Raw genomic sequence first — 25,618 nt, forward strand, 5'->3', positions numbered from 1 at the left:
TGCTCGGTTCCTACTTTGAAAGCTTTTGTCTTTTTTTTTTTTTTCAGAGCTGAGGACAGAACCCAGGGCCTTGCGCTTGCTAGGCAAGCGCTCTACCACTGAGCTAAATCCCCAACCCCCTACTTTAAAAACTTTCCCAGTTCTTATTTACTTCCTAAACTCAATTTGCTCTTAATTATTGCTTTCCTAGACTCAGCTGCTCTTGGTGACTTGCCTAAGTTGTCTCTAAACATTGTCTGTTTTGGAGGACTAGATAACACCTCTGACATGTGGGTCTCGAGGGTAATAGCTGACAAATGTTCAGACCACTAACTACTTCCTAACTTCCAACCACCTGTCCTCATACCTTAACCCCGGAAATATCTCCAAACCGTTTTCCACACGTGGCCCCTCCTGAATACACTCTTTTGTGAAACTTGTCTTTCCAATGACTGTCATACTGCAGGACAGTCAAAACAAGCTTGATTTGGTAATATAGTTGGCATGTTAGCCAACAGCAAAGTTCAGATAGACCCCTGGCCGGCGGCTCACTGGCCATTTGCTGGTATTGAAAGATCGGTGCTGAATCTAAGTAGCTGTCTGGGCCACTTCTTCGAGGGACTGTCCCCAAGACCTTTCCTAGTCTGGCACTGTTAATGTTTGATACATTACTTCACTTTTGCAGTAGAGAAGATGTCCTGGTTAGGAAGATTCATTTAGTGAATAACTTCAGTACTAGTCTCTCTTTTTCTCTCTCTGTCTCTGTCTGTCTGTCTGTCTGTCTGTCTGTCTCTCTCTCCTTTCTTTTCCTCTCTCCCTGTTTTTGTTTTGTGTGTGTTTGTGTGTGTGTGTTGTTTGTTTTATTGTTGTTTTTGTTTTGAGACAAGGTCTTATTGTGTAGATCAGGCTGGCCTCAAATGATCCCCCTGCCTCAGTCTCCACAGAGCTAGGTTAGGAGGTGTGAGTCACAACACTCAGTTTAGAAAATTCCTATTTCTTCTTTCTGGCCTGCACTGTGAGGGCTCTGGTTTGGGGGCGTGGATATTAGAAGGAGATTGGGGCATCTCCATCCACAAGTCCTCTTGGTTCTGTTTGGTTCCTGAAAGTCTGGTTTTGGGTTCAGCATGGATAAGAAGAAGGGCATGTTCCTGGCCAGCTGTTTCCAGCAGTGGGAAACGTTAACTCCATCTCCACCTACAACCCATCAGATTGCAGCCTTCAAACCTGGGTGACGTCAGGCTGTGGGAAGGGAAAAGATGCTGCTTTTCTATAATATCATATAGCTACAAGTTTCTCTAGTCTCCAGAGAAAAACGATAAGAAACTAGGTCAGGCTTGATAACATCGCTCGCCCGTCACACCTAGTTACAGTTCCTTGTCTAGCTAGGCACATCCTCCTGGCCGTCCTGGCAGTACCCCAGCTACCGTCTGATTTTCTTTCCTCTGGGCCTTTGCACAGATGACCCTCTTCCAGCCCTCCCTGGCACTCTTAGGTCAGTTTCTTGTCGATCTTCTGGTTCCCACATGCCAGCCACAGCCCCTGCTTCAAGGAATCGGTGTGTGTGGCCTCCATCCCTTTTCCTGCTAAGCCATGAAGCACGTCAAGGGGCCCCATGGCACCGCATCATCCCCTCCAGGACCCTCGCTTACTTTCCTCACCCCACACATTACTTGTATTTGGCTCTGTCCTTTGCTATCAGTGTTTGTTCCTTCCTCTTACTGGAGTGAGAGCCCTGCTTTGTTCTGACCTCTGCTGGGTTCAGTGCCTGGAACTGGGGAGAGGAAGAGGCACTGGGGTGTTTCAGCATGGCTGCAGCGGCCATTACACATCCCTGCTGTTACTGATCCTGTATCTACGCACAACTTGAAACCTCAAGAATCAGGGCCGGTTCCCATTTCTCATCCAATCCCTGGTTCCTAGTGCAGTAGACGCTGAGAGTGTGTTTGTCAGGTGATCTGGAGAAGGACTGTGGAGGAAGCGCAGACACAAAGGAGGCCAGGGGAACAGAGACAAAGGCTGGAGAGGGATTCTGGACTTGAGCCTGATTAGATCCAGCATTGATTGGATGGGGGATGTGAAGGTGAAAGAGTCAAGCAGGTTTGGGCAAGGTTTGATGGGGTCACAGGACAGCCGGAGGGGAACATTGTTCACTCTTTCTCCGTGAGAAGGGCTTTGAGGAGGCTGAGCAGAGTTTGAATAGTAGGGAAGAGCGGATACCTTTGGTTTTAGACTGACAAGGTGGATGTGTGAGCGTGTGCCAAAATGAGTGATGGAAAACGGTGCCAGTCATGAGACAGGGAGACGGTGCCCAGATGAGATGACAGCATTGGTACCTACAGTGAGAGTCTTACTGTTCAGGAACACAAAAGCCAGCAAAGCCAGCAATTCCACTCCTAGATGCACATGCGCAATAAGTAAACATGTAGAAAATGTGCAAAGCCTTGTGTATAGAAGTTCATGGAAACATTGTTCATTATAGCTAAGAACTGGGAGCAAACCAAATATCTAACAGCTAATGAAGAGATATGCAAGTTATGGCCAGTCCTTACAGTGGGATTTTATTCAGCCATCAGAAGAATATATACTCCATGATATGACATGGGCAGACCTTGAAAACCGATGATACGTGAAATAAGTCAGTCACAAATGACCACATATGGTATGATTTCAATAGGAAATATCCAGAATAGGCAAATCTGAAGAAAGAGAGAAAGATCATTAGTGGCCACATGCAGCTGGGGATGGGACTGAAGGGAGGGAATGGCGGCATGGTTCTTTTAGGAGCACTGAAAATGCTTGCAATTTGGTCTTTATGGGATGGTTGTACAACTCTGAGAGCTGATTACAAGTGGGCAAAGTGTTCACTGTGCGTGGATGAATCCCATGGCATGGGGGTTATATCTCAGTAGAGGCCGTACCCAAAGGAAGAACCTGAGCACACCGCAACAGTGAGTAGATGGTCTCCACTATCCTAAAAGACATTATCGAATTAAATTATATCATTTATTAAATTATAGAGAAATGAATTATAAATTAAAGAAAGACTAAACTCTTTGGTCAACCAAACTAAACAGTTTTGTAAGAACTTGGCACATTCTTCTCATGCTGGGTAGCTAGCAAAGGGCTCATCACTGGTTGCTGCCTCACTGGCTTAAATACATAAAGACATGAAGGGTGACTGCTAAGCGAAGCCTCCCTGAAGGAGAGTGTGGCCATGAGATGCTGCTCACTTGGGGCAGCTAACTTTTGTGTGTATGAATTTAAGATTAGAAATTGACTCCAAATGTTCTTTCTTTTTTTTTTTTTCCTTCCCAGAGATTCCAATTGTGACTGTGACCCAGCTGGCATCTCTGGACCCTGTGATTCTGGCCGCTGTGTCTGCAAACCAGCTGTCACTGGAGAGCGCTGTGACAGGTCTGTGAGAACCATGTCTCTGAAGGCTTTAGGGAGAGTGCCCTGGCACCTGGCATGAGAATTAATCCCCCATGTACAATTACGGGAAGGAGATCCTGAGCAAATGTTAAAGAACTTCTTACACCCTGTCCTCAAAAGCTGAGCTTAAAAAACAGAACCAAAAAATCAAGACCTGCCTGCGACTGATTGCAGTCCATTTTCTGCTCTGGGTCCCTTCTTGTTGCTTTGACTGTGATGGTGGCAGTGGCAGAGGGCCCCAGGGAGTCCCCTAGCCAGCTGGCTGTGATTCCCAGGTGCTAGGATCCAAGGTTACGGTATGCCATAATGAGATCTTGTGACTGAGTGGGTCTTGGGAAATGCCTGGCCTAATTAAACAAGTTGAGGAAAATCCTTGTAACAGGGACTGTGGCAGCGTATGGCCATATATAACCATCGTGCGCTGAGAAGGAACCGCCCCAGGGAGGGGATGGTGGTTACATGCACGCACTTGAACTGAGGCACCACGTTGGAGCCCTTTGGGCCTGAGCCATGTTGGGGCAGGTGGAGCAGCGAGGAGCCATTCACCCTCAGTTGCTGCCTCAGGACATCCCTTAAGTACAAACTGTGTTCAGACCATCCTCTGCTCTCCCCTGAGATGACTGTGAGCCGAGGCGCGGTGAGGGTGGCCTCACAGCTGAAAGGCTCCTTCTCAATTCCTTAAAAGAAAGCAAGCGTTTTTCCTGGCAGCCTGCCAAACACTTCTACCTGGGCCGTGGAAGTGCCAAATGCATTCCTAGCTTGTGTTTCCAGGGGGTTCTTTGCTGCTGAAGAGAGAGTTAGCGATAACTAGCTTGAGCTCTAAGAAAGCAGTCACTTTTTGAAAGCCTTCGTGTATGTGGTGGGGGGAGGCACCCTGGAAAGACGGCGCGTCAGTGAAGAGTGCTTCCTGCTCTTCCAGAGGGTCCTGGTTGGAATCCCAGCATCCCTGTCCAGTGGCTCACAACTGCTTGTAACTCCAACTCGTGGGGCCCAGTGCCCTCTTTGGGACCCAGGCACCTACACACATGTGACACACACCCACACAGACACACAAACACACACACAGTATTTTTTTTTTTAAAGCATTTTGCGGTAGGGGTGGGGAGGCAGAGTTGAGACAGAGCTTTGCTCTGTAACAGAGGCTGGCCTAGAACTCATTGTGTAGCCAGGCTAGCCTTGAAGTCATGGCAATCCTCCTGCCTCATCCTCCCAAATGGTAGGATTATACCACTTCTTGCTTGAAAGCCTTTTTATTATCCTTTTTTTTTTTTATGTTTTGAGATGGGGGTTTAGAACTTGCTACAGTAGCCGAGGGTGCCCTCCTGCCTCTATTTCCCAAGTACTGGGATTATAGACATGTGCCACTATACCAGTCCTTGAAAGGTCTTGTGGATTGGGATAGCTGGATAGAGACTGAGGTGAGAGATTTGCCTTTCTGACCCCTACTTTGCCTCCAAAAACACTTGCTCCAGGGCAGGTCTGCTCTGCATACTCCTGTCCCATCCCTCCCTGCACCACCCACCAACCTCCATCCATCACCAAGAGTGGGTCAGTCATCCAGTTTCCAGACTACCAAGGCTCCGCTGAAGGCAGAAAAAGTGAACACTCTCATTTGTGTGTGTGTGTGGGGGGGGGCGGGGGTTGTGATGGCCTCTGGTGGTCTGCAGTGGGGTGGTATGTAAACCTTGCTGTCTTCTCCACTCTGGGAACTAATGGTGCCAAGTGGGAGAGAAAATGGGAAGAGGCTGAATCAGCCTGGTCGTCTCTGTGAAATAAGAAATAACCGCAGCATCACCCTGACTTCTACAATTCTGCTCTGCTGCAGGTGCCGACCTGGGTACTATCATCTGGACAGGGCAAACCCTGATGGCTGTACTCAGTGTTTCTGCTATGGGCATTCAGCCAGCTGCCACAGCTCTGCAGACTTCAGTGTCCACAAGATCACCTCAACTTTCTCTCAGGGTAAAGTAGCCCAGCACAGTGTCTTGCGATCTCTATATATTCAACACCGCACAAGGCTCTGTGATTCGTGATTACTGAGAGTGGCTTCCCTACTCTCAGGACGGCCTCTCAAGTCCTCATTAGCAATTCTCTTACTGGTGTTTATTAGGACAGACGTAGTCCAGACTGGCCTTGAACGCCACATGCTGCAGAGGACAGCCTTGAACTTCTGATCATCCTGCTTCCACCTCCCAGGTCCTGGAATTACAAAACTGCTCCATCATACCCAGTTCAGTTCTGTACCTGGGATGGAACCCAGGACCTCATGCGTGCCAGGCAGGCATTTTACCAACTGAGCTACATCTCTAGTCCTCTTGTATTGTTTTGTAATGCACATTATTTTGGGATAAGACAAACCGTATATCTTGAAAAATTACAGCTGTACAGCATATGAATAACTTAAAAACAGCTAAAAAGAGACCAGCTATTTATAACCCTGTGCTTCCCACCCATATCTATTTCAAAACCACAGAGGATTATTCATGTGAAAGAGAGATTTATGAGGACATCCCAGAATCCACACTCACTAATAACATCCTACCCACATACATCGAGTTCATGTATCTCCTTAGTTAGCATGCTTCAGGACAGTATAAACATGTTAGAAATTGATATTATTTCAGCTGGTTTGAGTGTCTGTCTGACCTCATTAAGGCCAGATCTTGTTTTTGTAAGTATGATAAAAATACAAATTACAGGCAGGTGAAAACAAGCCTGGAATCATAAGCTTGAATCACTGGAGTCCAAAGATAAGAGTTAGCCAAAGATAAGGCAAAGGGCCAGTGAGAGAGCTCAGGGGTAAGTGCACTTGCCGCCAAGCCTGAGGACTTGAGTTTGATTCCTAGGACCCTCATGGTGGAGAAAGACCTTCAGAAACTGTGGCATGTACACACACACACACACACACACACACACACACACACACACAAACACAAACACAAACACAAAATAAATAAAAATGCATGAAAACAGATATATTTTTTAAGTCAAAGCAGCCACGGACAGGAGCTGGTGGATAGAAGTGATTGGGGGATTTTGAAAACTGTGAAAGAATGGGGGAAAAAAACCTTCCTACTCCTTCTAGGACTTTTTGGCAAGCAAGTCCTGCCTTGCTTAACTCAGGGGATGATGGGAGTTGTGTCAGAGTGGCCTCGTTGTCTTGCAGGTGTCGATGGCTGGCAAGCAGTTCAGAGGAACGGGGCTCCTGCAAAACTCCACTGGTCACAGCGTCACGGGGATGTGTTTAGTTCTGCCCGAAGATCGGACCCAGTCTACTTTGTGGCGCCTGGTATGTGACGGGTGACTTCCGTAGAAGCCACTGTATAGGACTACAGAGTCAGGACAGACAAGCTGTGTCATGGGAACCATCCCCCTTACTGGAGCCGCAGCAGCTCCCGGAGACAGCTGGAGCTCAGGCCCAATTTGATAATTCACCATGTCCTAACACTCTAGAACAGTCCAGGAATCGTAGAGGTCAGCCCCTGCTGAGAGGCCCAGTGCCATTGGTTACACGGTGTTTTATACTTTAGAGAATGCTTCTGCAGGCATCCTATTTGTGTGTATGTGTTGATGTGTACGTACTACAAATGGGAAGTTTCTAGATTTCCTATTAGAGCTTGAAATCAAACTTCACAGGTCTATGGAAAAGCAAAAACAAAGAATGTCTTTTTAAAAAGTTAAAATTCTTGGCCAGGCGGTGGTGGTGCACACCTTCAATCCCAGCACTCGGGAGGCAGAGCCAGGTGGATCTCTGTGAGTTGGAGTCCAGCCTGGTCTATAGAGCGAGATCCAGGACAGGCACCAAAAACTACACCGAGAAATCCTGTCTCAAAAAAAAAAAAAAAGTTAAAATTCTTAATTTATGGTATGTATTTGTCTGTGTGGGGGAATGCATACGTGTGCAAGTTCCCTCAGAGGCCAGAAGAGAGTGTTGGGTCTCCTGGAGCTGTAGTTATAGGTGATTGTGAGCCACACAATGTGTGTGCTGGGAACTTAACTCAGGCCCTCTGGAAGAGCAGGAAACACTATTTATTAACTGCTGAGCCATCTCTCCAGCCCCAAAGTGCGTGTTAAAGCTTTAAAAATATTGTTAGTGATCTGAGTGGCAAAGGTCTGGCTGGCATTTCAATCATAGTTAATATTTCTTTAGCTAATGGGCACTTCCCAAGCAAGTGGTTCTTTTAATGTCTCGGAACTTCAGTCCTCTCAACTATTAAGTGAGAATGGGCATGCTAACAGTCAGGAATGACTGCCGTTAGATACGTGCAGAGCTGGGGAGATGGCTTTGTCCTGCGAGCGTGAGGACCTGACTTTGAATGCTAAGCACTCTCCTGGAAAGCTGGCCATCGTGGTATGTGCCTGTAACCCCAGCCCTAGGACAGTAGAGACAGGAGAATCCCCAGGGCTTGCTAGCCAGAGAGGCTTGCCAAATTGGTGAGTTCTAGGGTCAGTGAGAAACCAGGTTCAAAAACTAAGGTGGAGAGTGATTGAGGAAGACATCCAACATCAATATCCAGCCTCCGTATGTCTGTTCACGTATGTGTACACATATGTAAGTACACACACATCAACACCTACACACAAATATGATGCCTGCAGAAGCATTCTCTAAAGTATAAAACACCGTGTAACCAATGGCACTCTGGCTGTTTTACCATGGGTCTTGTTCATCAGCCTGTCTGTAAGGGTCACACCATGAACCATCTAATAGGTAGAATTGTCTTGTTTTGTTTTGTTTTGTTTTGTTTTGTGAGATAGGGTTTCTCTGTATAGTCCTGGTTGTCCTGGAACTCGCTTCGTAGACCATCTGCCTCTGCCTCTCAAGTGCTGGGAGTAAAGGCATGCACCACCACTGCCCGGCAGTAGAATTGTCTTATGATGAAGCTTTTTTAGAGCACCTTCACAGCTTCATACCGACATCCCATGACATTTCCTGACTCTTCTGTTGGGGTGGTTTGGGATAGAAGAGTGGGTAGGTCTCCTAGGACTCCCACAGAAATTGCCAACAACTCAGTTTGCTCATGAGTTTGCCTTCCCAGCCGTACCTCTGATCTTTCAACAATCTGTTTCACAGCCAAGTTTCTTGGTAACCAGCAAGTGAGTTATGGACAGAGCCTGTCTTTCGACTACCGTGTGGACAGGGGAGGTAGACACCCGTCTGCTTACGACGTGATCCTGGAAGGGGCTGGCCTGCAGATCAGAGCTCCGCTGATGCCACTTGGCAAGACGCTTCCCTGTGGACTCACAAAGACTTACACGTTCAGGTAAAAAGAGGCCACAAGCACACCCAACAGTGCGAGGTGTGAGTCCTTGGTTCCTACCTCCATTCAGGCATGCCTTCATTCGGTAAGCTCTTCTGAGCCAGGTGGGTTACCAGGCGTGGTCATCCCATGCAGAACCAGGCCACTGTTCCTTCCCTCCAGTAGCTGGCAGATTCATGGTCCTGGGGAGGCGTGGATGGCAGTGCCACCTGTTGGATGACTGAGGTGACAGGGAGGACATGGGTATTCTGAACAAACACCGGAGGCGCAGCTGTCCTGGGGTGATGGAGAGAAGTGTGGACAGCAGTCTTGAAGGAGAGGAAGCAGGGGAGGTTAAGGGTCGGAGGAAATGCACCTGGAATTCCCGGTAGTTGAACGTGAGTGCAGCAAGAAGCGAGGCGAAGCGTCCGGGGAGGACGGAGGTCAGAGAAACTGGTGTAGGTGACGTCGTAGAGACTGCACCCATCCTGTAGAAGTGGCTTTGGTGTGTTCAGAGAGGCAGGGGAAGGGAGCTGCGCCCACTCAGTGCTCCCGCCTGTGCAAGAGGCTAGGAAAGAAAGATGGAGGAGGAGCTTGGTCCTCCCAGAGCCTGTGGCCTGGTAAGATACAGGACACTCCTGAAAGCATGCGCAGTATAGTCCAGTAGCTGCTTTGGTGCTATGTGTTCATTTCGGAATGCGCTTGATTATGCCCGGAGACGTCAAGGAGAGCTTCAGAAAGACATCAAGTGTGTCCGCTGAGAGGGGAAAGATACACAAGGCTTTTCCAGAAAGAAAAATTAGAGAAAGACGACCTCCACATGTGAATTTCTGAGGATGTGCAGAGTCATTATATAGGGGCAAATACAAACACACACACACACACACACACACACACACACACACACACACACACACACACGCCTGGTGTCCTCAGAGTCCAGAGATGCTGCTGGATCCCCTGCAACTAGAAGTAGATGGTTGTGAGCTGCCATGTGGGTGCTGGGAACCAAACCCAGTTCCTCTGGAAGAGCAGCTGGTGCTCTTCACCACTGAGCCATCTCCCCAGCCCCACAGATGTATTGTTGTGGCTAGAACATAGCATGTTTAAGGGAGATAGATCAATCAGGTCGAAAAGTCTAGAAAAGACTTATCAGGCTTTTTTTTTTTTTTTTTTTTTTTTTTTGGTTTTTTGATACAGGGTTTCTCTGTGTAGCTTTGCGCCTTTCCTGGAACTCAATTGGTAATCCAGGCTGGCCTTGAACTCACAGAGATCCGCCTGGCTCTGCCTCCCAAGTGCTGGGATTAAAGGTGTGCGCCACCACCGCCCGGCGCCAGGCTGTATCTTAAGTGTCAGGCCAGGGTGCTTAGATCTTGTCTATGCTGGCAAGATGATAGAAAGCCACTGAGGGGCTGTACATCAAGGAGTGTCACAGGGAGCAGTGGCCCACGCCTTTAATCCCAGCACTCAGGTGGCAGAGGCAGGCGGATCTCTGTGAGTTCGAGGCCAGCCTGGTCTGCAGAGTGAGTTCTAGGACAGCCAGGGCTCCATAGTGAGACTTGTCAGATAAAAGCACTTGAGGCTCAGATCTGGTAACTGGAGTTTGATCTCTGGATCCCACAAAAGAAAAAAAAGTGAAAAGAGAGAACCGACTCCATAAAGTTGTTCTCTGATCCCTGCATGTGTGCTGTGACAAGAGACAACCCCATCATGCACATCTACACACAATAATAATTTAAATGTTTTAAAATTTATTTTATTTTTTTAAGTTATATTTTTTTAAGATTTATTTATTTATTATGAATACAGAAGAGGGCACCAGATCTCATTACAGATGGTTGTGAGCCACCATGTGGGTGCTGGGAATTGAACTCAGGACCTCTGGAAGAACAGTTGGTGCTCTTAACCTCTGAGCCATCTCTCCAGCCCTTAAAATTTATTTTTAAGTGTGTGTGTGTGTGTGTGTGTGTGTGTGTGTGTGTGTGTGCGCATGGGTATTGGGAACTGCACTCTGGTCCTGTGCAAGAACAGTACATACTGAACCATCTCTCCAGCCCCTCTTACATACGTAGATGGTATCACCTGCACCTGGCTGGCCTGGAAATCAGTAATCTGCCTGCTTCTGCCTTCTAAGTGCCTAGCATAATTTAAAAAAAAAAAAAATGTTTGTGTAGGGGTGTGTGGGTGTGTGTACCTGTGCAGGTATATGGTATGTATGCACATTTGTGTTGTGCATGAGTGTGTGTGTAGGTGTATGTGTGTATGTATACTTGTATGTAAGTATGTATAAGTGTGTGTGCACACATGTAGGTGTATGATGTGAGGTGTAAGTTCAGAGGACAATGTCAGGTGTCTATCTTCACCTGTGACCTCACCTGAGACAAGCTCGCTCTCCTTGCTGTTTGTAATGACATGCGCTTAACCTGCCCTCTAGCTCCCCGGGATTCTGTTTCCACCTCTCATCTGGCCATAGGAACACTGTGATTGCAGGCTGGTGCTACTGCACACAACTTTTCATGAGTTCTGGGGGTTCACAATCAGGTCTCTGTGTGCGCATGGCAAGCACTTTACCTTCAGAGCCATTTCCCCAGCCCTGGGTAGAGCTCCTAACTGAACCAGCAGAAGACATTCACAATGGAGCAGGGAGGGGGTCTGGGGGCCGACCTGAAGTAGGAGCAATAGGAGCAGAGAGAGGCAGACCCACAGTGTACACATCTGAGGAGGTGATGAGCTGAGTGCTTCTGATGATGATGATGATGTGTACACACCCTTCCTGGCTGGATTCTCACATCCTCAGCTCCGTGAATTTATCCTTTGGGGTTCAGCTTGCATCCTTTCTTTGTATGTGCCTTCTCCAAACCCCAGGCAGTCACAGACAGGTCACGTGTGTCTCTGGTGGACTGTTCCTGAATTGCTAACAGCACTCGGTGTACTGTATTGTTACTGTCTGCTCAGGCTCCCGAGATGAATGGTGATCACCTCTACCCAGCTTTCTTTCCTCCAGTCCCACAATTTCTCACCCAAGCCAAGGACACAGTCAACTTTGTTGTTGTTGGTGGTGGTGTTGCTTTTTCATTTTGTTTTGTTTTCATGAATTGATTCATTCACTGCAATGCTGGGATTGAATGCAGGGCTTCACATATGTTAAGCAAATACTCGGCCACTGAGTTGCATCCCCAGCCCCACAACCAAATTTTACTTAATCAACCAGTCAGTGAATGGGATGAAAGAGTTCTCCTTACAGCCGATACTCTAGGAAAAAGAAATCTGAATGTTAGCACAGAGACTACTGGTAAACGCACCAAGGCATTCCGATGGCAGATGCAGCTCAGTGGTAGAGCACTTGCCTCGTGTGTGTGTGCGTGTGCGTGTGCGTGTGCATGTGTGTGTGTGTGTATGTGTGTGTATATGTATGTGTGTATGTGTGTTTGTGTGTGTATGTGTGTGTATATGTATGTGTGTATGTGTATGTGTATATGTGTATGTGTGTATATGTATGTGTGTATGTGTGTATGTGTATGTGTGTGTGTGTATGTGTGTGTATACGTATGTGTGTATGTGTATGTGTGTGTGTATGTGTGTGTGTGTGTGTGTGTGTGTGTGTGTGTGTGTGTGTGTCTGGCGTGGGTTTGATCCCCAGCACTTACAGGATGATTCGGGGAAGGCATAGATTTGGACAGTTGGAAAGAATCCATGAAATGTGCCCAGGAGACAAGTGAATCATTTAAGAACAAAACTAAGAATGAAGAGCAGCCCTCGAGGGCCAGTGCTTGGGGAGTCAAATGTGTTTAGTACTGGGTTATGCCATGGCTAAGGATACAGTGTGTCTGAGGACTTGGGACCAGCTTTTGCAGTGACCCCTGGAAGTACATACACTAGACACACACCCCCCCACTGCTTCCTGTGGGATATGCCCTCGTAGTGGACAGAAGCTTCCCACCACACAGGGCGCCAGAGCCTAATTGTTCCCACGTTCGCGGGCGTGATTTGTATCAGGTAGCGATGTGGCATGACTTGGATCTGTAAGCACTGAAAAATGTTCAATTGTGCAGACTAACTGAACACCCAAGCAGTCGCTGGAGCCCCCAGCTGAGTTACTTTGAGTACCGAAGGTTGCTGCGGAACCTCACAGGCCTCCTGATCCGAGCTACGTATGGAGAGTACAGTAAGTGATGAGAGAGAGCAAAGGACCTCATCCTTGGCTTGAGCTTCATCTGCTTCAGCGGTCTATGGGTGGCGGCAGGCTCCAAGCGAGGAGATAGGTTTTCACTCGGAAACCCTGAGTCTGTGTTTTCTATTCTTCTTTCCTAAAAGGAAAGTTTCTCTAGCTCGAGGTCAGCTCTCATGAATAATAATAAATGAATAATGAATAATAAATAATGTCTTTTCTAAGAGTCCCTTCAACTGGGTCATGTGGATAATCTACAGCTGATGACTGTTTCCTCAGCTCACAGCCCCGTTTTTTCCTTGGGTTTGTTAGCCTTACTGCTACCATGTTTGGACATGCCTTCTGTTAATTCCCTTTTGTGAACTTTCTAATCCCATCTGGAATTATTTAAATCGGAGTTCCTTACACTTCTGAACACGGTGCCAGGGAAGCGTGGCTGTCCTGCCGTGTCCATACCCCAGTGCCACGGATACAGTGGGGAGTAGGAAGGGTGGTAACTAGCAGTTGGTTGAGCTGTTACTGTTTGCCAGGTCCATTGTGCCAGCTAGTGTCCCATTTAATTCCCACAACGAACCGAGGGGCTAGATAATGCCATCACGTCTCTTCTAAACTGAGGACCTGAGGTCTGGAGAGGTCAAGGAATCTTCCGAATTCACACAGCTAATGTGGATTCAGCCATAATTTAGACCCTCATTTTTCCTGACTCCAGAGTACAGACATTGACTGCTACAGCTGTCCATGTCCCATGTGTAAACCCACCTGGGGAGAGAAAATGAAACCCTGGCTGGTCTTGAATTCACAATGGTAAACCAGGCTCTGGCCTTGAGTTTGCAAAGATTCTCCTGCCTCTGCCTCGCAGTGTGCTGGGACCAGAGGCCTGGGCCAGCCACCTCTCAATTGTGGTGTTCGACCTTGCTGCTTCTGATTTCTGCTCTCTGTTTCAGGCACTGGGTACATTGACAACGTGACCCTGATTTCTGCCCGCCCTGTCTCTGGAGCGCCAGCACCCTGGGTTGAACATTGTGTATGCCCTGTTGGGTACAAGGGACAGTTCTGCCAGGATTGTGCCTCTGGCTACAAAAGAGATTCAGCAAGACTGGGGCCTTTTGGCACCTGTGTTCCCTGTAACTGCCAAGGGGGAGGGGCCTGCGACCCAGACACAGGTGAGTGAATTGAAACCGGGGCCAGGTGTCTGGGGGGGAGAGCCAGATGAGTAGGTCTCCTGTAGAAGCAAGAGCTGAGGAAGAAATACCATACCTGAATTCACTTAGGAGATGGGACAAGAATGGGGAGCGTGGGACCGAGGTCAAGGGAGATGGACGTGGTGACAGTACACTTGACCCCTTTCATTACGGAAATGCCACAGGATTGCGAGACGAAGGTGCCAGGTTACAGGAAATGACTGTCCTGTTCAGTGCAAGGTGGGGGACTTGGTGTTGAGTTGCAAGGATTATGTGGGGAGATCAAAGGCAAGCCAGGGTCTCGATGGGGGTGCCAGCAAATGGTATGGCCATGAAGGCCAGGGGAACGGGGTTGTGCCGTGGACGGTAAGGAAGTGTGTGTCTACGGAATGTGAGGGGTAAGGGTGAGTGAGTTCCAAGGTGGTGGCCATGTTTATATTCGGTTCAAGGATGGAGATGAATGCAGATGTTCAGCCACTGGGGGAAGCTTTGGGAAGGCTTGGGTCTCTGTACTCTGATCCCACATTTCATCCACATTGAAGGAAGTATTTTGTCTGACTCTGCCACTTCTCTTCTCCCTTCCAGGAGACTGCTACTCAGGGGATGAGAATCCTGACATTGAGTGTGCCGACTGTCCCATCGGTTTCTACAATGACCCACACGACCCCCGCAGCTGCAAGCCGTGCCCCTGTCACAATGGATTCAGCTGTTCAGTGATGCCTGAGACGGAGGAGGTGGTGTGCAACAACTGCCCCCCTGGGGTCACAGGTAAGGCCAGCCAAGTGTCCTTCAGTCAGCTTCTTCCTGGACGGATGCTGTGGACCTGTGCAAACAGCGTCCATTCTGGAGAATTCCTGCCAAGTCATAATTACTTCAGGTTAACCCAAACGTGCACATTCTAAAGATAAGTATATGCGGGACCTGAGCGGTGTCGTGGATTGAGCAGGGGCTGGTGCAGTTATGGAGGGAAAAGCATAGTGCTGCTTTTGTTGACGGTCCTGTGTATTTATTTAGGGAATGAAAGTTTCGGACCAACTGCATGGTCTAAGGCCCCCTTCCCCTCCAGGGTCTTCTGTAGCCCAAGCCGGCCTTGAACTTAGTTTTTGAGATTGACCTTGAACTCCTTTTGAAAAAAAATATTTATTTTTAATTATGTGTGTAGGAGGGTATGTGTACGTGAGTGCAGGTACCCACTGAGGTCAGCAGAGGTCATTGGATTCCCTGAAGCTAGTCAGAGGTCCTTGTGAACGATCTGATGTGGGTGCTGAGGACTGAACTTGGGTCCTCTACTGAGCCATCTCTCCAACCCTGACCTTGAACTCTCAGTCTCTTGCCTCCACCTCCCAAATGCTGGGAGTCTAGTTGTGTGCCACCAAACCCAGTTTTCTGCAACCCTGGGGGATCGGACCCAGGGTTTCGTGCATGCTAGGCCAGTGATCTACTCTCTGCGCTACATCCGCAGCCCTGGTTTGTGTTATTTGCTAATGAACTAGGGAGCAAAGGGAAATGCAGTGACCTTTGGGTGTTACATACCTGTCAGTCTGAAGAACCAAGCGTTCTACAGCAGCCTTGCTATCACTGACATTTCGCTGCCTCTGCATTCCATTGGGCTTTCACCCAGCTAGCTAACTAAAGCCTCTTTGTGGTGCTGCAGTATTCTAATCTGTGGTGACCAGGGTTGTAGAATGCCAGGCCCAACCCCTGCCACATACACCTGTTTCCGAGGGTACTGTCCTGGGGGCCTGCGATTAATGCTTGAGTTACTTAGGGTTTTGTGGCTGTGAAGAGACACCGTGACCATGGCAACTCTTGTAAAGGAAAACATTTAATTAGGGCTGGCTTACAGTTCAGAGGTTGAGTCCATTATGTTCATGGTGGGAAGCAGGGTGGCGTACAGGCAGACACAGTGATGGAGAAGGAACTGAGAGTTCTACATCTGGATCCTCAGGCAGCATGAAGAGACTGAGACACACTGGGCCTGGCTTGAGCATCTGAGACCTCAAAGCCCACCCTCAGGAACACACTTCCTCCAACAAAACCACATCTACTCCAACAAGGCCACACACCTCATTATCTATCTATCTATCTATCTATCTATCTATCTATCTATCTATCTATCATTTTAGACAAAAAAGGGGAAATGTGGAAAAGATCAGAGAGACAAAGGAACAAGCCACTACCACATCTTACCTCTAGAACTACTCAGCCTGAAAAGGCCTTTTAGTTCCTTTTTCTCCTCACACTTTATATACCTTTCTCTGCCCAGCCATCACTTCCTGGGATTAAAGGCGTGTGTGCTTCCCAAGCAAAGGCCTGAGATCTCAAGTACTGGGATTAAAGGTGTGTGCCACCACTGCCTGACTCTGTTTCCCTACTAGACTGAGTCAATCTCTTATAGTCTAGGGTGGATTTGAACTCACAGAGACCCAGACAGATCTCTGCCTCCTGAGTGCTAGGATTAAAGGTGTGTGCCACCGCTGCCTGGCCTCTATGTTTAATCTAGTGGCTTTTCCTGTCCTCTGATCTTCAGGTAAATTTTACTAGGGTACACAATCTATCACCACAATGCATCTGCCAGGTTCTTCTACCTGGAGCCTTAGACCTCTCTCCCTGGTCTCCCTGCTGCCAACGGGTAACGATCTGGGGGTGACCACACGTTCCTTTGTTCTTTCCCAGGTGCCCGCTGTGAGCTCTGTGCCGACGGCTACTTCGGGGATCCCTTTGGGGAACGTGGTCCAGTCAGGCCTTGTCAGCGTTGCCAATGCAACAACAATGTGGACCCCAGCGCCACTGGGAACTGTGACCGGTTGACAGGCAGGTGTTTGAAATGCATCTACAACACAGCTGGTGTCTACTGTGACCAGTGCAAAGCAGGTTACTTCGGGGACCCGCTGGCTCCCAACCCAGCAGACAAGTGTCGAGGTAGGACTGTACCCCTATACAAATTATGCACCCCTATTGCTTTCTCTGTGTGTGTTTGTGTGTGTGTGTGTGTGCATGTGCATGTGTGTGTGTGTGTGCACGCACATATGTAAACACATATGCGCTTGCTAGAGTGTATACATGGATGAAAATGCGGAGGCAAAGAGAACTAATATCATGATGTAAATAGTTCCCCTGACCAGTCTGCACCTGCCAGAAGCCTTAAGACCAGCCTCCCCTGCACCAGACTCCGGAAACAGTACTGAAGACTCTCAAATGGTTAAACCCGGGTGGGAGAGGGAAAAAAAGGTCACGTTTACATTCCTGAGCGCAAAGAGCAGATAAAGTGGGGCCACATCCTATGCCCAACCCCAAGGCAGGTAGGCAGAAAAGAAGCTGCCAGACCTGTCACCGGAGAGCAATAAATGACTCACAAGTGAGCCTGAACAAACCGAAGTGGGGAGGGGGCAGGTTGTAAAGCAGTTTAAGAGACCCTCTCCGGAAGTCAGTGTGATTGTGTACAGAAGGCAACCATTAAGGAAAGTCAGCTTCAAAGCCGCCGACGCAGGGGCCTGTAAGGGCTGCTTCAGATCAAAGCATGAGTGCGCAGGTGCATCGCTCAGCTCAGGGTTTCTCTCAAGCCTTCACATGTGTTAAGGGTTCAGAGCCACGGTCTGCCCTTAAACATGGATGCTCACATGATGACTCTGGTGTCTGGCACTTAGAAGTGTCCCTGTTGTCAGGTCCTAACACCGGAGTGTCTACCTGGGGATGCTCCTGCGACCAGATGTGGGGCATCCTGCCTATAATCCCAACACTCATGAGGCTAAGGCCGGACAGTCCCGAGTTAGAGGCTAGCCTGAGCTACTGAGCAAGACCTTGTTTGGCTTTTGTTTTCAAAGTAAATAAACACAAGGGTGCATAAATGAAAACTCTTCCCTTGGTTTAGATTTCATTAGGCTGAATACTTTTTCACTGGGCTGTCTAGGACCTGCCATTGGCCTGCAGTTCGCACCTCAGTACTAAAGGGGCGATGATGAATAAGTCCTGGCTCCTGGGGAGTTCATATGCTAAAAAAGGAAGAGGCGTGGAAAATATGTGCAAGTAATACAGAACACTCAGCTCCGAGAGCAGCCCGTGATCTTTAGAGTAGCATCTCACCTACCGGTATATCCTTGCCGCCTAAACAGAGCCCGGCACACAGTAGGGCTGCTGCCTCCTCTGGCCTCTCCTGCAGTGGGAGGAAAGGAACGTTGGCTTTTCTGAGCTCTTCTGGTAGATTCCCATTTATTTGTCCTAGGACCTGAGCAAATTATTCAACCTCTTCTGAGCTCACATTCCTCATCTGTAAAACAGAGGGCAGTGTTTACATCTGGCTCAAAATAGGCCCTAAAAAAAAAATGCACTTTATAAGCAAAATCAGGGTGCCAGCAAAGTACCCAGTAGGCTTTTGGTTCAAGGGGAGAAGATGAGGACCATCCCGGTGCCTCTTCATTCACGCACACAGATCCCACGTGCGATTCCTCCAGCTTGCTTGTGTAAGAATGTGCTTGAGGCCACAGCCAAGGACAGATGTGATACTCTGAGTGACGGGGGCAGGGCACCTGTTCTGTTCCCTTGCCACAGCTCCTTTTCTGGGATGGAAATGTACCATTTATCTGCCTCTTATCTCTCAGCCTGCAACTGCAACCCCTTGGGGTCGGCGCCTGGAGAGTGTCGAAGTGATGGCAGCTGCATTTGCAAGCCAGGCTTTGGAGGCCTTAACTGTGAGCATGCGGCACTAACCAGTTGTCCTGCTTGTTACGATCAAGTGAAGATTCAGGTAGGCCGGCTTCTCCTTCCCAGGCCCAGGCAGTCGGAGTCTGACGGCTCTGTGCCCTGGTTCTGTCACACGTGTGGAACCCCCAAACTTCCTGGGGATTGGTATTGATGTTACTATCTTAAAAATAAATTATGCTATGGGTGGTGAGATGGCTCAGTGGATAGAGTTCAATCCCCAGAATCCATGTAAAGATGAACGGAGTAAATCAACTCCCTCCCAGACGTTGTCCTCACACTGGTATGCATACACACACACACACACACACACACACACACACACACACACACTAAATACAGTAAAACGAGTTTAAATTACATTAAAAGGTATTGTATATAATAATTTTACAGTAGGTTTACATTCTCATCTGTGCTAATTTCAACATCTTCCGCCAGATCCAGTCTCACGTGATATTCATGACATCTTAGTGGACCTGGAGGGAAAAGTATTCTGGATTCAGTTTTCAAGGGTTACCGTCTGAAAATACTTGTGATTTTTCAAAGTGGCATGGCCACATGGAACTAGGAATTTCACTCATGTCCCCCCAGAGTCTGAGTCAAGGGCTCTTTCCACATGTCCTGGTTAGGTTTTTTTTTTTTTTTTTTTTTTTTTTTTTGTCAACTTGAGACAAACTGGAGTCCCCTGGAATGAGGACCCTCAGCTGAGAAAATGCCTATCCGATTGCCTGGAGGCGAGTCTGTGGGACATTTTTTTAATTAATGATTGATGTGGGAGGGCCCAGCCCACTCTGGGTGGTGCCGGCTCTGAGCAAGTGGTTCTGGGCTGTATAAGAAAGCAGGCTAAGCAAGGCCTGGAGAGCAAGCCAGTAAGCAGTGTTCCTCCACAGCTTCTGCTCCAGTTCCTGCCTGGAATCCCTGCTCTGACTTCCCTTTACTATGGACTGTAAGCAGCAAGATGAAATAACCCTCTCCTCTCCAGGTTGCTTTTGGTCATATTTATCATAGCAACAGAAAGCGAAGGGAGACACCACTGCAGTGTGCTACTTTCCAGCTGGGTTCCCTCCAACTCCAAGACATGTCCTTATAAAACAAGTTCCAGAGCAGATCATGGTGACTCACGTTTATAATCCCAGCATGCAGGAGACTGACACTATTGCCCAGAGTTTCAGGCAATCCTGGGCTAACTAGTAAGTTTCAGTCTAGCCTGGTCTACAGATGAGACCCTGTATCAAAAAAATAAAACGATAAAATGAAATTAAAATGTAAACTTCAAAGATGAATGAACTTGATATTGTTAATCACTAATAATTCTTTTCTAGAGGGAACGATTTTAAATTATTTTTTAAATTATTTTTTCCAAATGTTTATGGGTATATTGCCTGCGTGTATGTCTGTACACCTCATGTGTGCCTGGTGCTCACAGAGAACAAAAAAAAGCATTGGATCCTTTAGAACTGGAGTTACAGATGGTTGTGAGCCATCACTCAGGATTGGGAACTGAATCCAGGTCCTCTTTCAAAGCAACATGTGGTCTTAACCGCGGAGTCATCTCTGCATCCCTTAATTACATCCTTAATCTGTTGTTTGTTTGTTTGTTTACATTTAGCTATTTACTAGCCTGTAGAAAGCTAGTTTGAGGGTCTCGTGTAGCCCAGGCTGGCCTCAGACTCACTATGGAATCTGAGGATGTCACTTTGAGCCCATGGTCCTCTTGCTTCTGTAGCCCAAGTGCTCAGATTACAGGTGTGTCCCACCACATCTTGCTAAAAACTGTATATTTTATTTTCGCTTGGTGTAGTGGTAAGAACTGAACCTCATGTCTGCTGGGCAAGCACTCTGACACTGGCCTATATCTCTCCAGCCCTCAATAGCCTTCTCTAAACATTTCCCGATGCCAGGCTCTGTTCAGCCCTTATAAACACTAACTCATTCAGCACACGAAAGAACCATACAGATAGTATTCTTTTTGTTACCCCCATTTTATTGATAAGAAAATGACTGGCCAAGGTCACTGGCTAGAGTAGTGGGCCAGGATCCAAACTCAGTAGGTCTAGCTCAAGAGTCTAAATTTCAACCACCATAACAAATCATGTCTAGCTGTTGGCCCCTGGGTACCTGCTGCAGCTCTGGGGATGAACTCTGCTCCTCATCCTGTTTTCTGATTCCTTTTCTGTGTGTTTTCAGATGGGCCAGTTTACCCAGCAGCTCCAGAGCCTGGAGGCCCTGGTTTCGAAGGCTCAGAGCGGTGGTGGCGGTACAGTCCCCAGTGGAGAGCTGGAAGGCAGGCTGCAGCAGGCTGAGCAGGCCCTTCGGGACATTCTGAGAGAAGCCCAGATGTCAGAAGGTGAGGAAGGCCAACGGTCTATCAGCTAGGAGGCTAGAGATTCATGCCCTAGGAAGAACTGTGACGCTAGGTCACAGACTCTGTTGTGGCCGTCAGCTCTGTGCTATCTGCAGCCAGCCTTTGCCGGGGTGGAAGTACTGTCTGGGACATCCTCCTGGTACCTGAATGACAGGCGAAAGAACTTCCACAACCATCCGTCCCTGGCGTTCTTCTCATTAGCTCTAAGTCAGTCGGTCGGCCTTGTGGGTTGACTCAGTCCATCTGCAGCAGCCTTGTTCTTCCTCTGTGTACAGCCGCCAAGAGAACCCTCAGTCTCCAGCTGGCCAAGGCAAGGAGCCAAGAGAACAGCTATGGGAACCGCCTGGATGACCTCAAGATGACTGTGGACAGGGTTCGGGCCCTGGGCAGTCAGTATCAGAACCGAGCTCAGGATTTGAGCAGGCTCATCTCTCAGATGCATCTGAGCCTGGCAGAAAGTGAAGCTTCCCTGCAAAACACTGTATGTTTGGCTGGTTAGAGTGTTTTTCCTGTGTTTATCTGGTTGGGGTATTCACTGCTGCCATGTTGGGGGTGGCCCCATGGGTCTCACTGACTTACTCTCTGTCTCTAGATTTCTTGATCTACCTGGCAGGAAGCTGGGCTTCTTTGTAACAGATCTATCTATCTATCTATCTATCTATCTATCTATCTATCTATCTATCTATCTATCATCTATTATCTATCACTTTCTATCTATAATCTATCATCGATCTATCTATCTATCTACCTACCTACCTATCATCTATTATCTATCACTTTCTATCTATAATCTATCATCTATCTATCTATCTATCTATCTATCTATCTATCTATCTATCTATCATCTATCATTTATCTATCCATCCATCCATCCATCCATCCCTTGTGCCCTTTGCCGCCTGCAATTTCCCACAGAACTGCATCACACACCCCTCCGTAGTTGACTTCTTTCTAGCCACACTTTCACAGTAGACATAACCCTGCCTTTCCTCTTTCCTTTCTGTAGAATTTAGTCTGGTTCACGGTTGTATTCTCAACCCCTAGTGCAGTACGTGGCTGTTGTATTTGTTTGCAGCCTAAGTACAGAAAAAAAAAAAAAAAGATAAAGAAATGAGTCAACGAGTGAGTAAAAAACAGGAAGAAGAAAGGAAGGAAGCAGAGGGGTGGGAAGGAAAGAGTCTGATTGGGCCTGAGGATGAAAGAGCGGACGGGACCTGTATGATCAGCACCAACTCCATGTGTAGTTCGGGGTGTGATAGGAGAGGGAGATATGATCGAGCCCCTTCCGTGTATGGTGTAACTGGGCCTAGGGGGAGGAATGCCTCTGAGCCCAGCACTCAGGAGGCCCAGGCAGGAGAATAGCAAGTTCAAGGTCAGTCTCCTCTAGACAGTGAGCTCCTGGCTCAAAGCCAAACCAAATAAACGCCAAGGGTGATAGAAACAGTAACGAGTAGGGATGAGTACAGGAAAGTGGGCTGAGTTTGGGGGAGGCAGGAGGACCAGGAGATCAAGGTCAGCCTCCGCCAGCATTTAAGGTCAGCTTGGGGTGTACGAAAACTGGATTCAAAACCAAAAGCAACGGATTAAATAAAAAAGGAAACTGAAGGATAATCAGATAGTATAATGAAAAAATTCACATCAATATTGTTTTGATTCCCCCATCTGAAAATGTTTATTGTAGAAAAATCAATAAAAACCTCCTATGATCCAATTACCACTAAATAACTATTGTCCAATCTTGGTGTACTGGTCTGGGAAGATGGCTCAGGAAGTAAGTGTTTGTGGTGACAGCGTAGAGACCTGAGTTCAGTCCCCAGAACCCAGTAAGAGCCAGTTGTGGTGGTACACTGTCACCTCAGTGCTGGGAAGGGGGCAGGGACAGGAGGATCCCAGAGACTCACTGGCCAGCCAGTCCAACCCAGATGGTACGTTCCCAGTGTCTCAAAAAAATAAGATAGAGAGTAAAAAAGAAAGATCCAAGATCAACCCTTGCCTACACACACACACACACACACACACACACACACACACACACACACACACCTTGATATATGTGTGTATGTGTATTTTTTGAGGCAGGATCTACTATGTAGCCCAGGCTAGCCTCAACATCACAACCTTCCTGCTTCTGCCCCCAAAGCATTACAAGTGTCCACCACCAAGTCAGAGAAATAAATATACTTTTAGATGAATCTATGTTTTGCATAGACTTCTTTCAAAATTGAATAGCTACTTTGTTCTTGCCAATGCACACTTTTTTATGAGTGCTCATGTTGACTACCTTTGGTGTGTGTCAGGGTATGGGCTCCTCTGTGGCCAGTGAGAAATCCTTCTGGTGCTTCTGTTGAGGCTCCAGAGTTGAATGCAAAACCGTAACCGATTTTCTTTTTTCCCCTAGAACATCCATTCCTCAGAGCACTTTGTGGGGCCAAATGGCTTTAAAAGTCTGGCTCAGGAGGCCACAAGATTGGCAGACAGGTAAGCAGCTGTATTCGGTACCCCTGCTCCAGGCTACCTCTGCAATTCGAGACTATGGAACATTCAGGACTCAAACACTAGATTTGCCCCCTCCAGGCTCCTCTGAGCTCCTCCCCTGCCTGGAAGCTGGTTCCCAGCCTCTTAGCTTTCAGGGTATGGCAGGGGACAGTCCACAGGGTTTGGCAGGAGCTGGTGGAAGTATTCCTTTCCCAGCTTTCTTCATGACTCACAGATAGCTTTAGGACATGCTAGATGTGAGTCTTCTGGCCATGTGAAATGAATCAGCCGCTGGAAACGGGTGTTTGCAGCTTTTAGGGACTCCTCAACTCCCACACCAGGCCTGAGAACAAGTAGCAACAAGTTGTTTGCTTGCTTGTGAGGGCCAAGGGTACAAAGGGACCTTCCCCCTGGAAACCAGCTCTGCAGGGCTCCACGGGCTACAGGCAGCTTCCTTGGTCCTGACTCCTTCACACTATAAATCCTCCCACGCTCAAAAGCTCTGTTAGGCAAGGTGGCAGGCTCTGTTTATCTCGAGTGGAATTCAGTCCACAGAGGGGCTGCCTTCTGATTTTGTAGCACGGGCTGCCTCCTGAGCCCCGGTTTTTTATTGTTTTGACGCTACTTCCTAGCACCAGGAGGTGGGATGTTTCTAGGAGACTTTGATTGACAGATGTTGCTCCTTTAGTTGCAGGCCCACTCTAAAGTTCCAGCACGATTTAGGGAGGTGGACTCTGGGTGGGTCAGCCCGTGGGGGTTCTGCTTTCGGGAAAACAGTTTATAGACACAGTGGTCTGTCACCCTGAGCCTACTCCCATCTACTCTCTCCATACCTTCTCTGAGTAAGGCATAAATGGAAGCGGCCACCAAAGGGCAGCGACATGAGGCTGATTCTCCAGAACACTTGCCTCTCATAGTTCCTCTGATTCCATGCGTTCAAATCAGTTCTGTTTGGCTTTTACAGGCAAGCCAGTTCCTTTATTCTTTTCTGTGTCTTCAAGAACGACTTCCGTTACTAACCTATGCCGATTTTTCGATGAAAACCCTAATTCTTTATCTTTAATGTCTTCAGCCACGTTGAGGCAGCTAACACAATGAAGCAACTAGCAAGGGAAACTGAGGACTATTCCCAACAAGCGCTGTCATTGGCCCGCGAGGCTCAGCGTGGAGGAGGTGGAGGTGGCATCCTGGACAGCTCCATGGTACAAGGCCTTATGGGAAAGTATGTTCAACTGGTCTTCATCTGGGTGGGCCATGAAAGCTGAATCCTCCCAGGGTATAATGCAGACCACTTGAGAAGCACCACATCTCTTTGAAACTATACATTAATAATAATAATAATAATAACAATGAGATCTGTGTGGAGCCACAATTGTGGACTTCTGTTCTGCAGGATGGGGTTTGTGAAAGTTGTCAAGAATAAGGCTTACTTTAAGAGATACTTTTTGAGATTTAGAAGGCGGGGAGAGGGTAAAACTGACTACTATGCTGGGAAATGATGGGTGATCCAGAGCAAAAATAAGTACAACACACTCCAATACAGGATGATAGTTCATGTAACTAACAGAAATCTCATCTGTCAGATTGCGTATCCATCCCCTCCTGGAGGGGATATGATAGTCTGCACAGCATATGCACATGAACTACCAAAACACAGTGTGAAAGTTGGCCTGCCAGATTATGCCACAGCCTGTTGTACTGGCCCATGGGTTATCTCAATAGGGTTGACATGGACAAGATGCCATGGGCTGGAGATGGCTACACCGTGGAAAGCATTGATGGTCAGCCTGGTGCTTTCACTCGCTATTTGAATGCAGGTCTTACCCAAACTACAACTGGCAATAAAGTTTTTGGGGTCCTGAAGGGAGCCGTGGATGGAGGCTTGTCTATCCTTTATAGTACCTAACGATTCCCTGGTTATGATTCTGAAAGCATGGAGTTCAATGCAGAAGTCCATCAGAGGCCCAGCATGGGTCAGAGTATTGCAGACTATGTGCATACTTAATGGAGGAAGATAAAGATGCTTATAAGAAACCATTCTGTCAGTACATGAAGAACGATGTAACTCCAGACATGGAGG

General features: G+C 47.8%; 1 protein-coding gene across 1 annotated transcript in view; it reads left to right on the plus strand.

The window, feature by feature from the left end:
- Nucleotides 1–25,618, plus strand: part of Lamc2 (laminin subunit gamma 2) — a 65,195-nt gene that overhangs the window by 28,755 nt on the left and 10,822 nt on the right. Inside the window, exons 4-16 of the mRNA XM_059280409.1 lie at nt 3,295–3,393; nt 5,237–5,373; nt 6,578–6,700; nt 8,486–8,675; nt 12,704–12,816; nt 13,764–13,982; nt 14,586–14,768; nt 16,677–16,922; nt 18,599–18,744; nt 20,886–21,045; nt 21,339–21,544; nt 23,462–23,541; nt 24,611–24,760. Coding sequence (XP_059136392.1) covers nt 3,295–3,393; nt 5,237–5,373; nt 6,578–6,700; nt 8,486–8,675; nt 12,704–12,816; nt 13,764–13,982; nt 14,586–14,768; nt 16,677–16,922; nt 18,599–18,744; nt 20,886–21,045; nt 21,339–21,544; nt 23,462–23,541; nt 24,611–24,760 — 2,052 coding nt within the window. The remainder of the gene's footprint in view (nt 1–3,294; nt 3,394–5,236; nt 5,374–6,577; nt 6,701–8,485; nt 8,676–12,703; nt 12,817–13,763; nt 13,983–14,585; nt 14,769–16,676; nt 16,923–18,598; nt 18,745–20,885; nt 21,046–21,338; nt 21,545–23,461; nt 23,542–24,610; nt 24,761–25,618) is intronic.

Source organism: Peromyscus eremicus, chromosome 15 (assembly GCF_949786415.1).
Source record: "Peromyscus eremicus chromosome 15, PerEre_H2_v1, whole genome shotgun sequence".
NCBI classification, from domain to species: Eukaryota; Metazoa; Chordata; class Mammalia; order Rodentia; family Cricetidae; genus Peromyscus; species Peromyscus eremicus.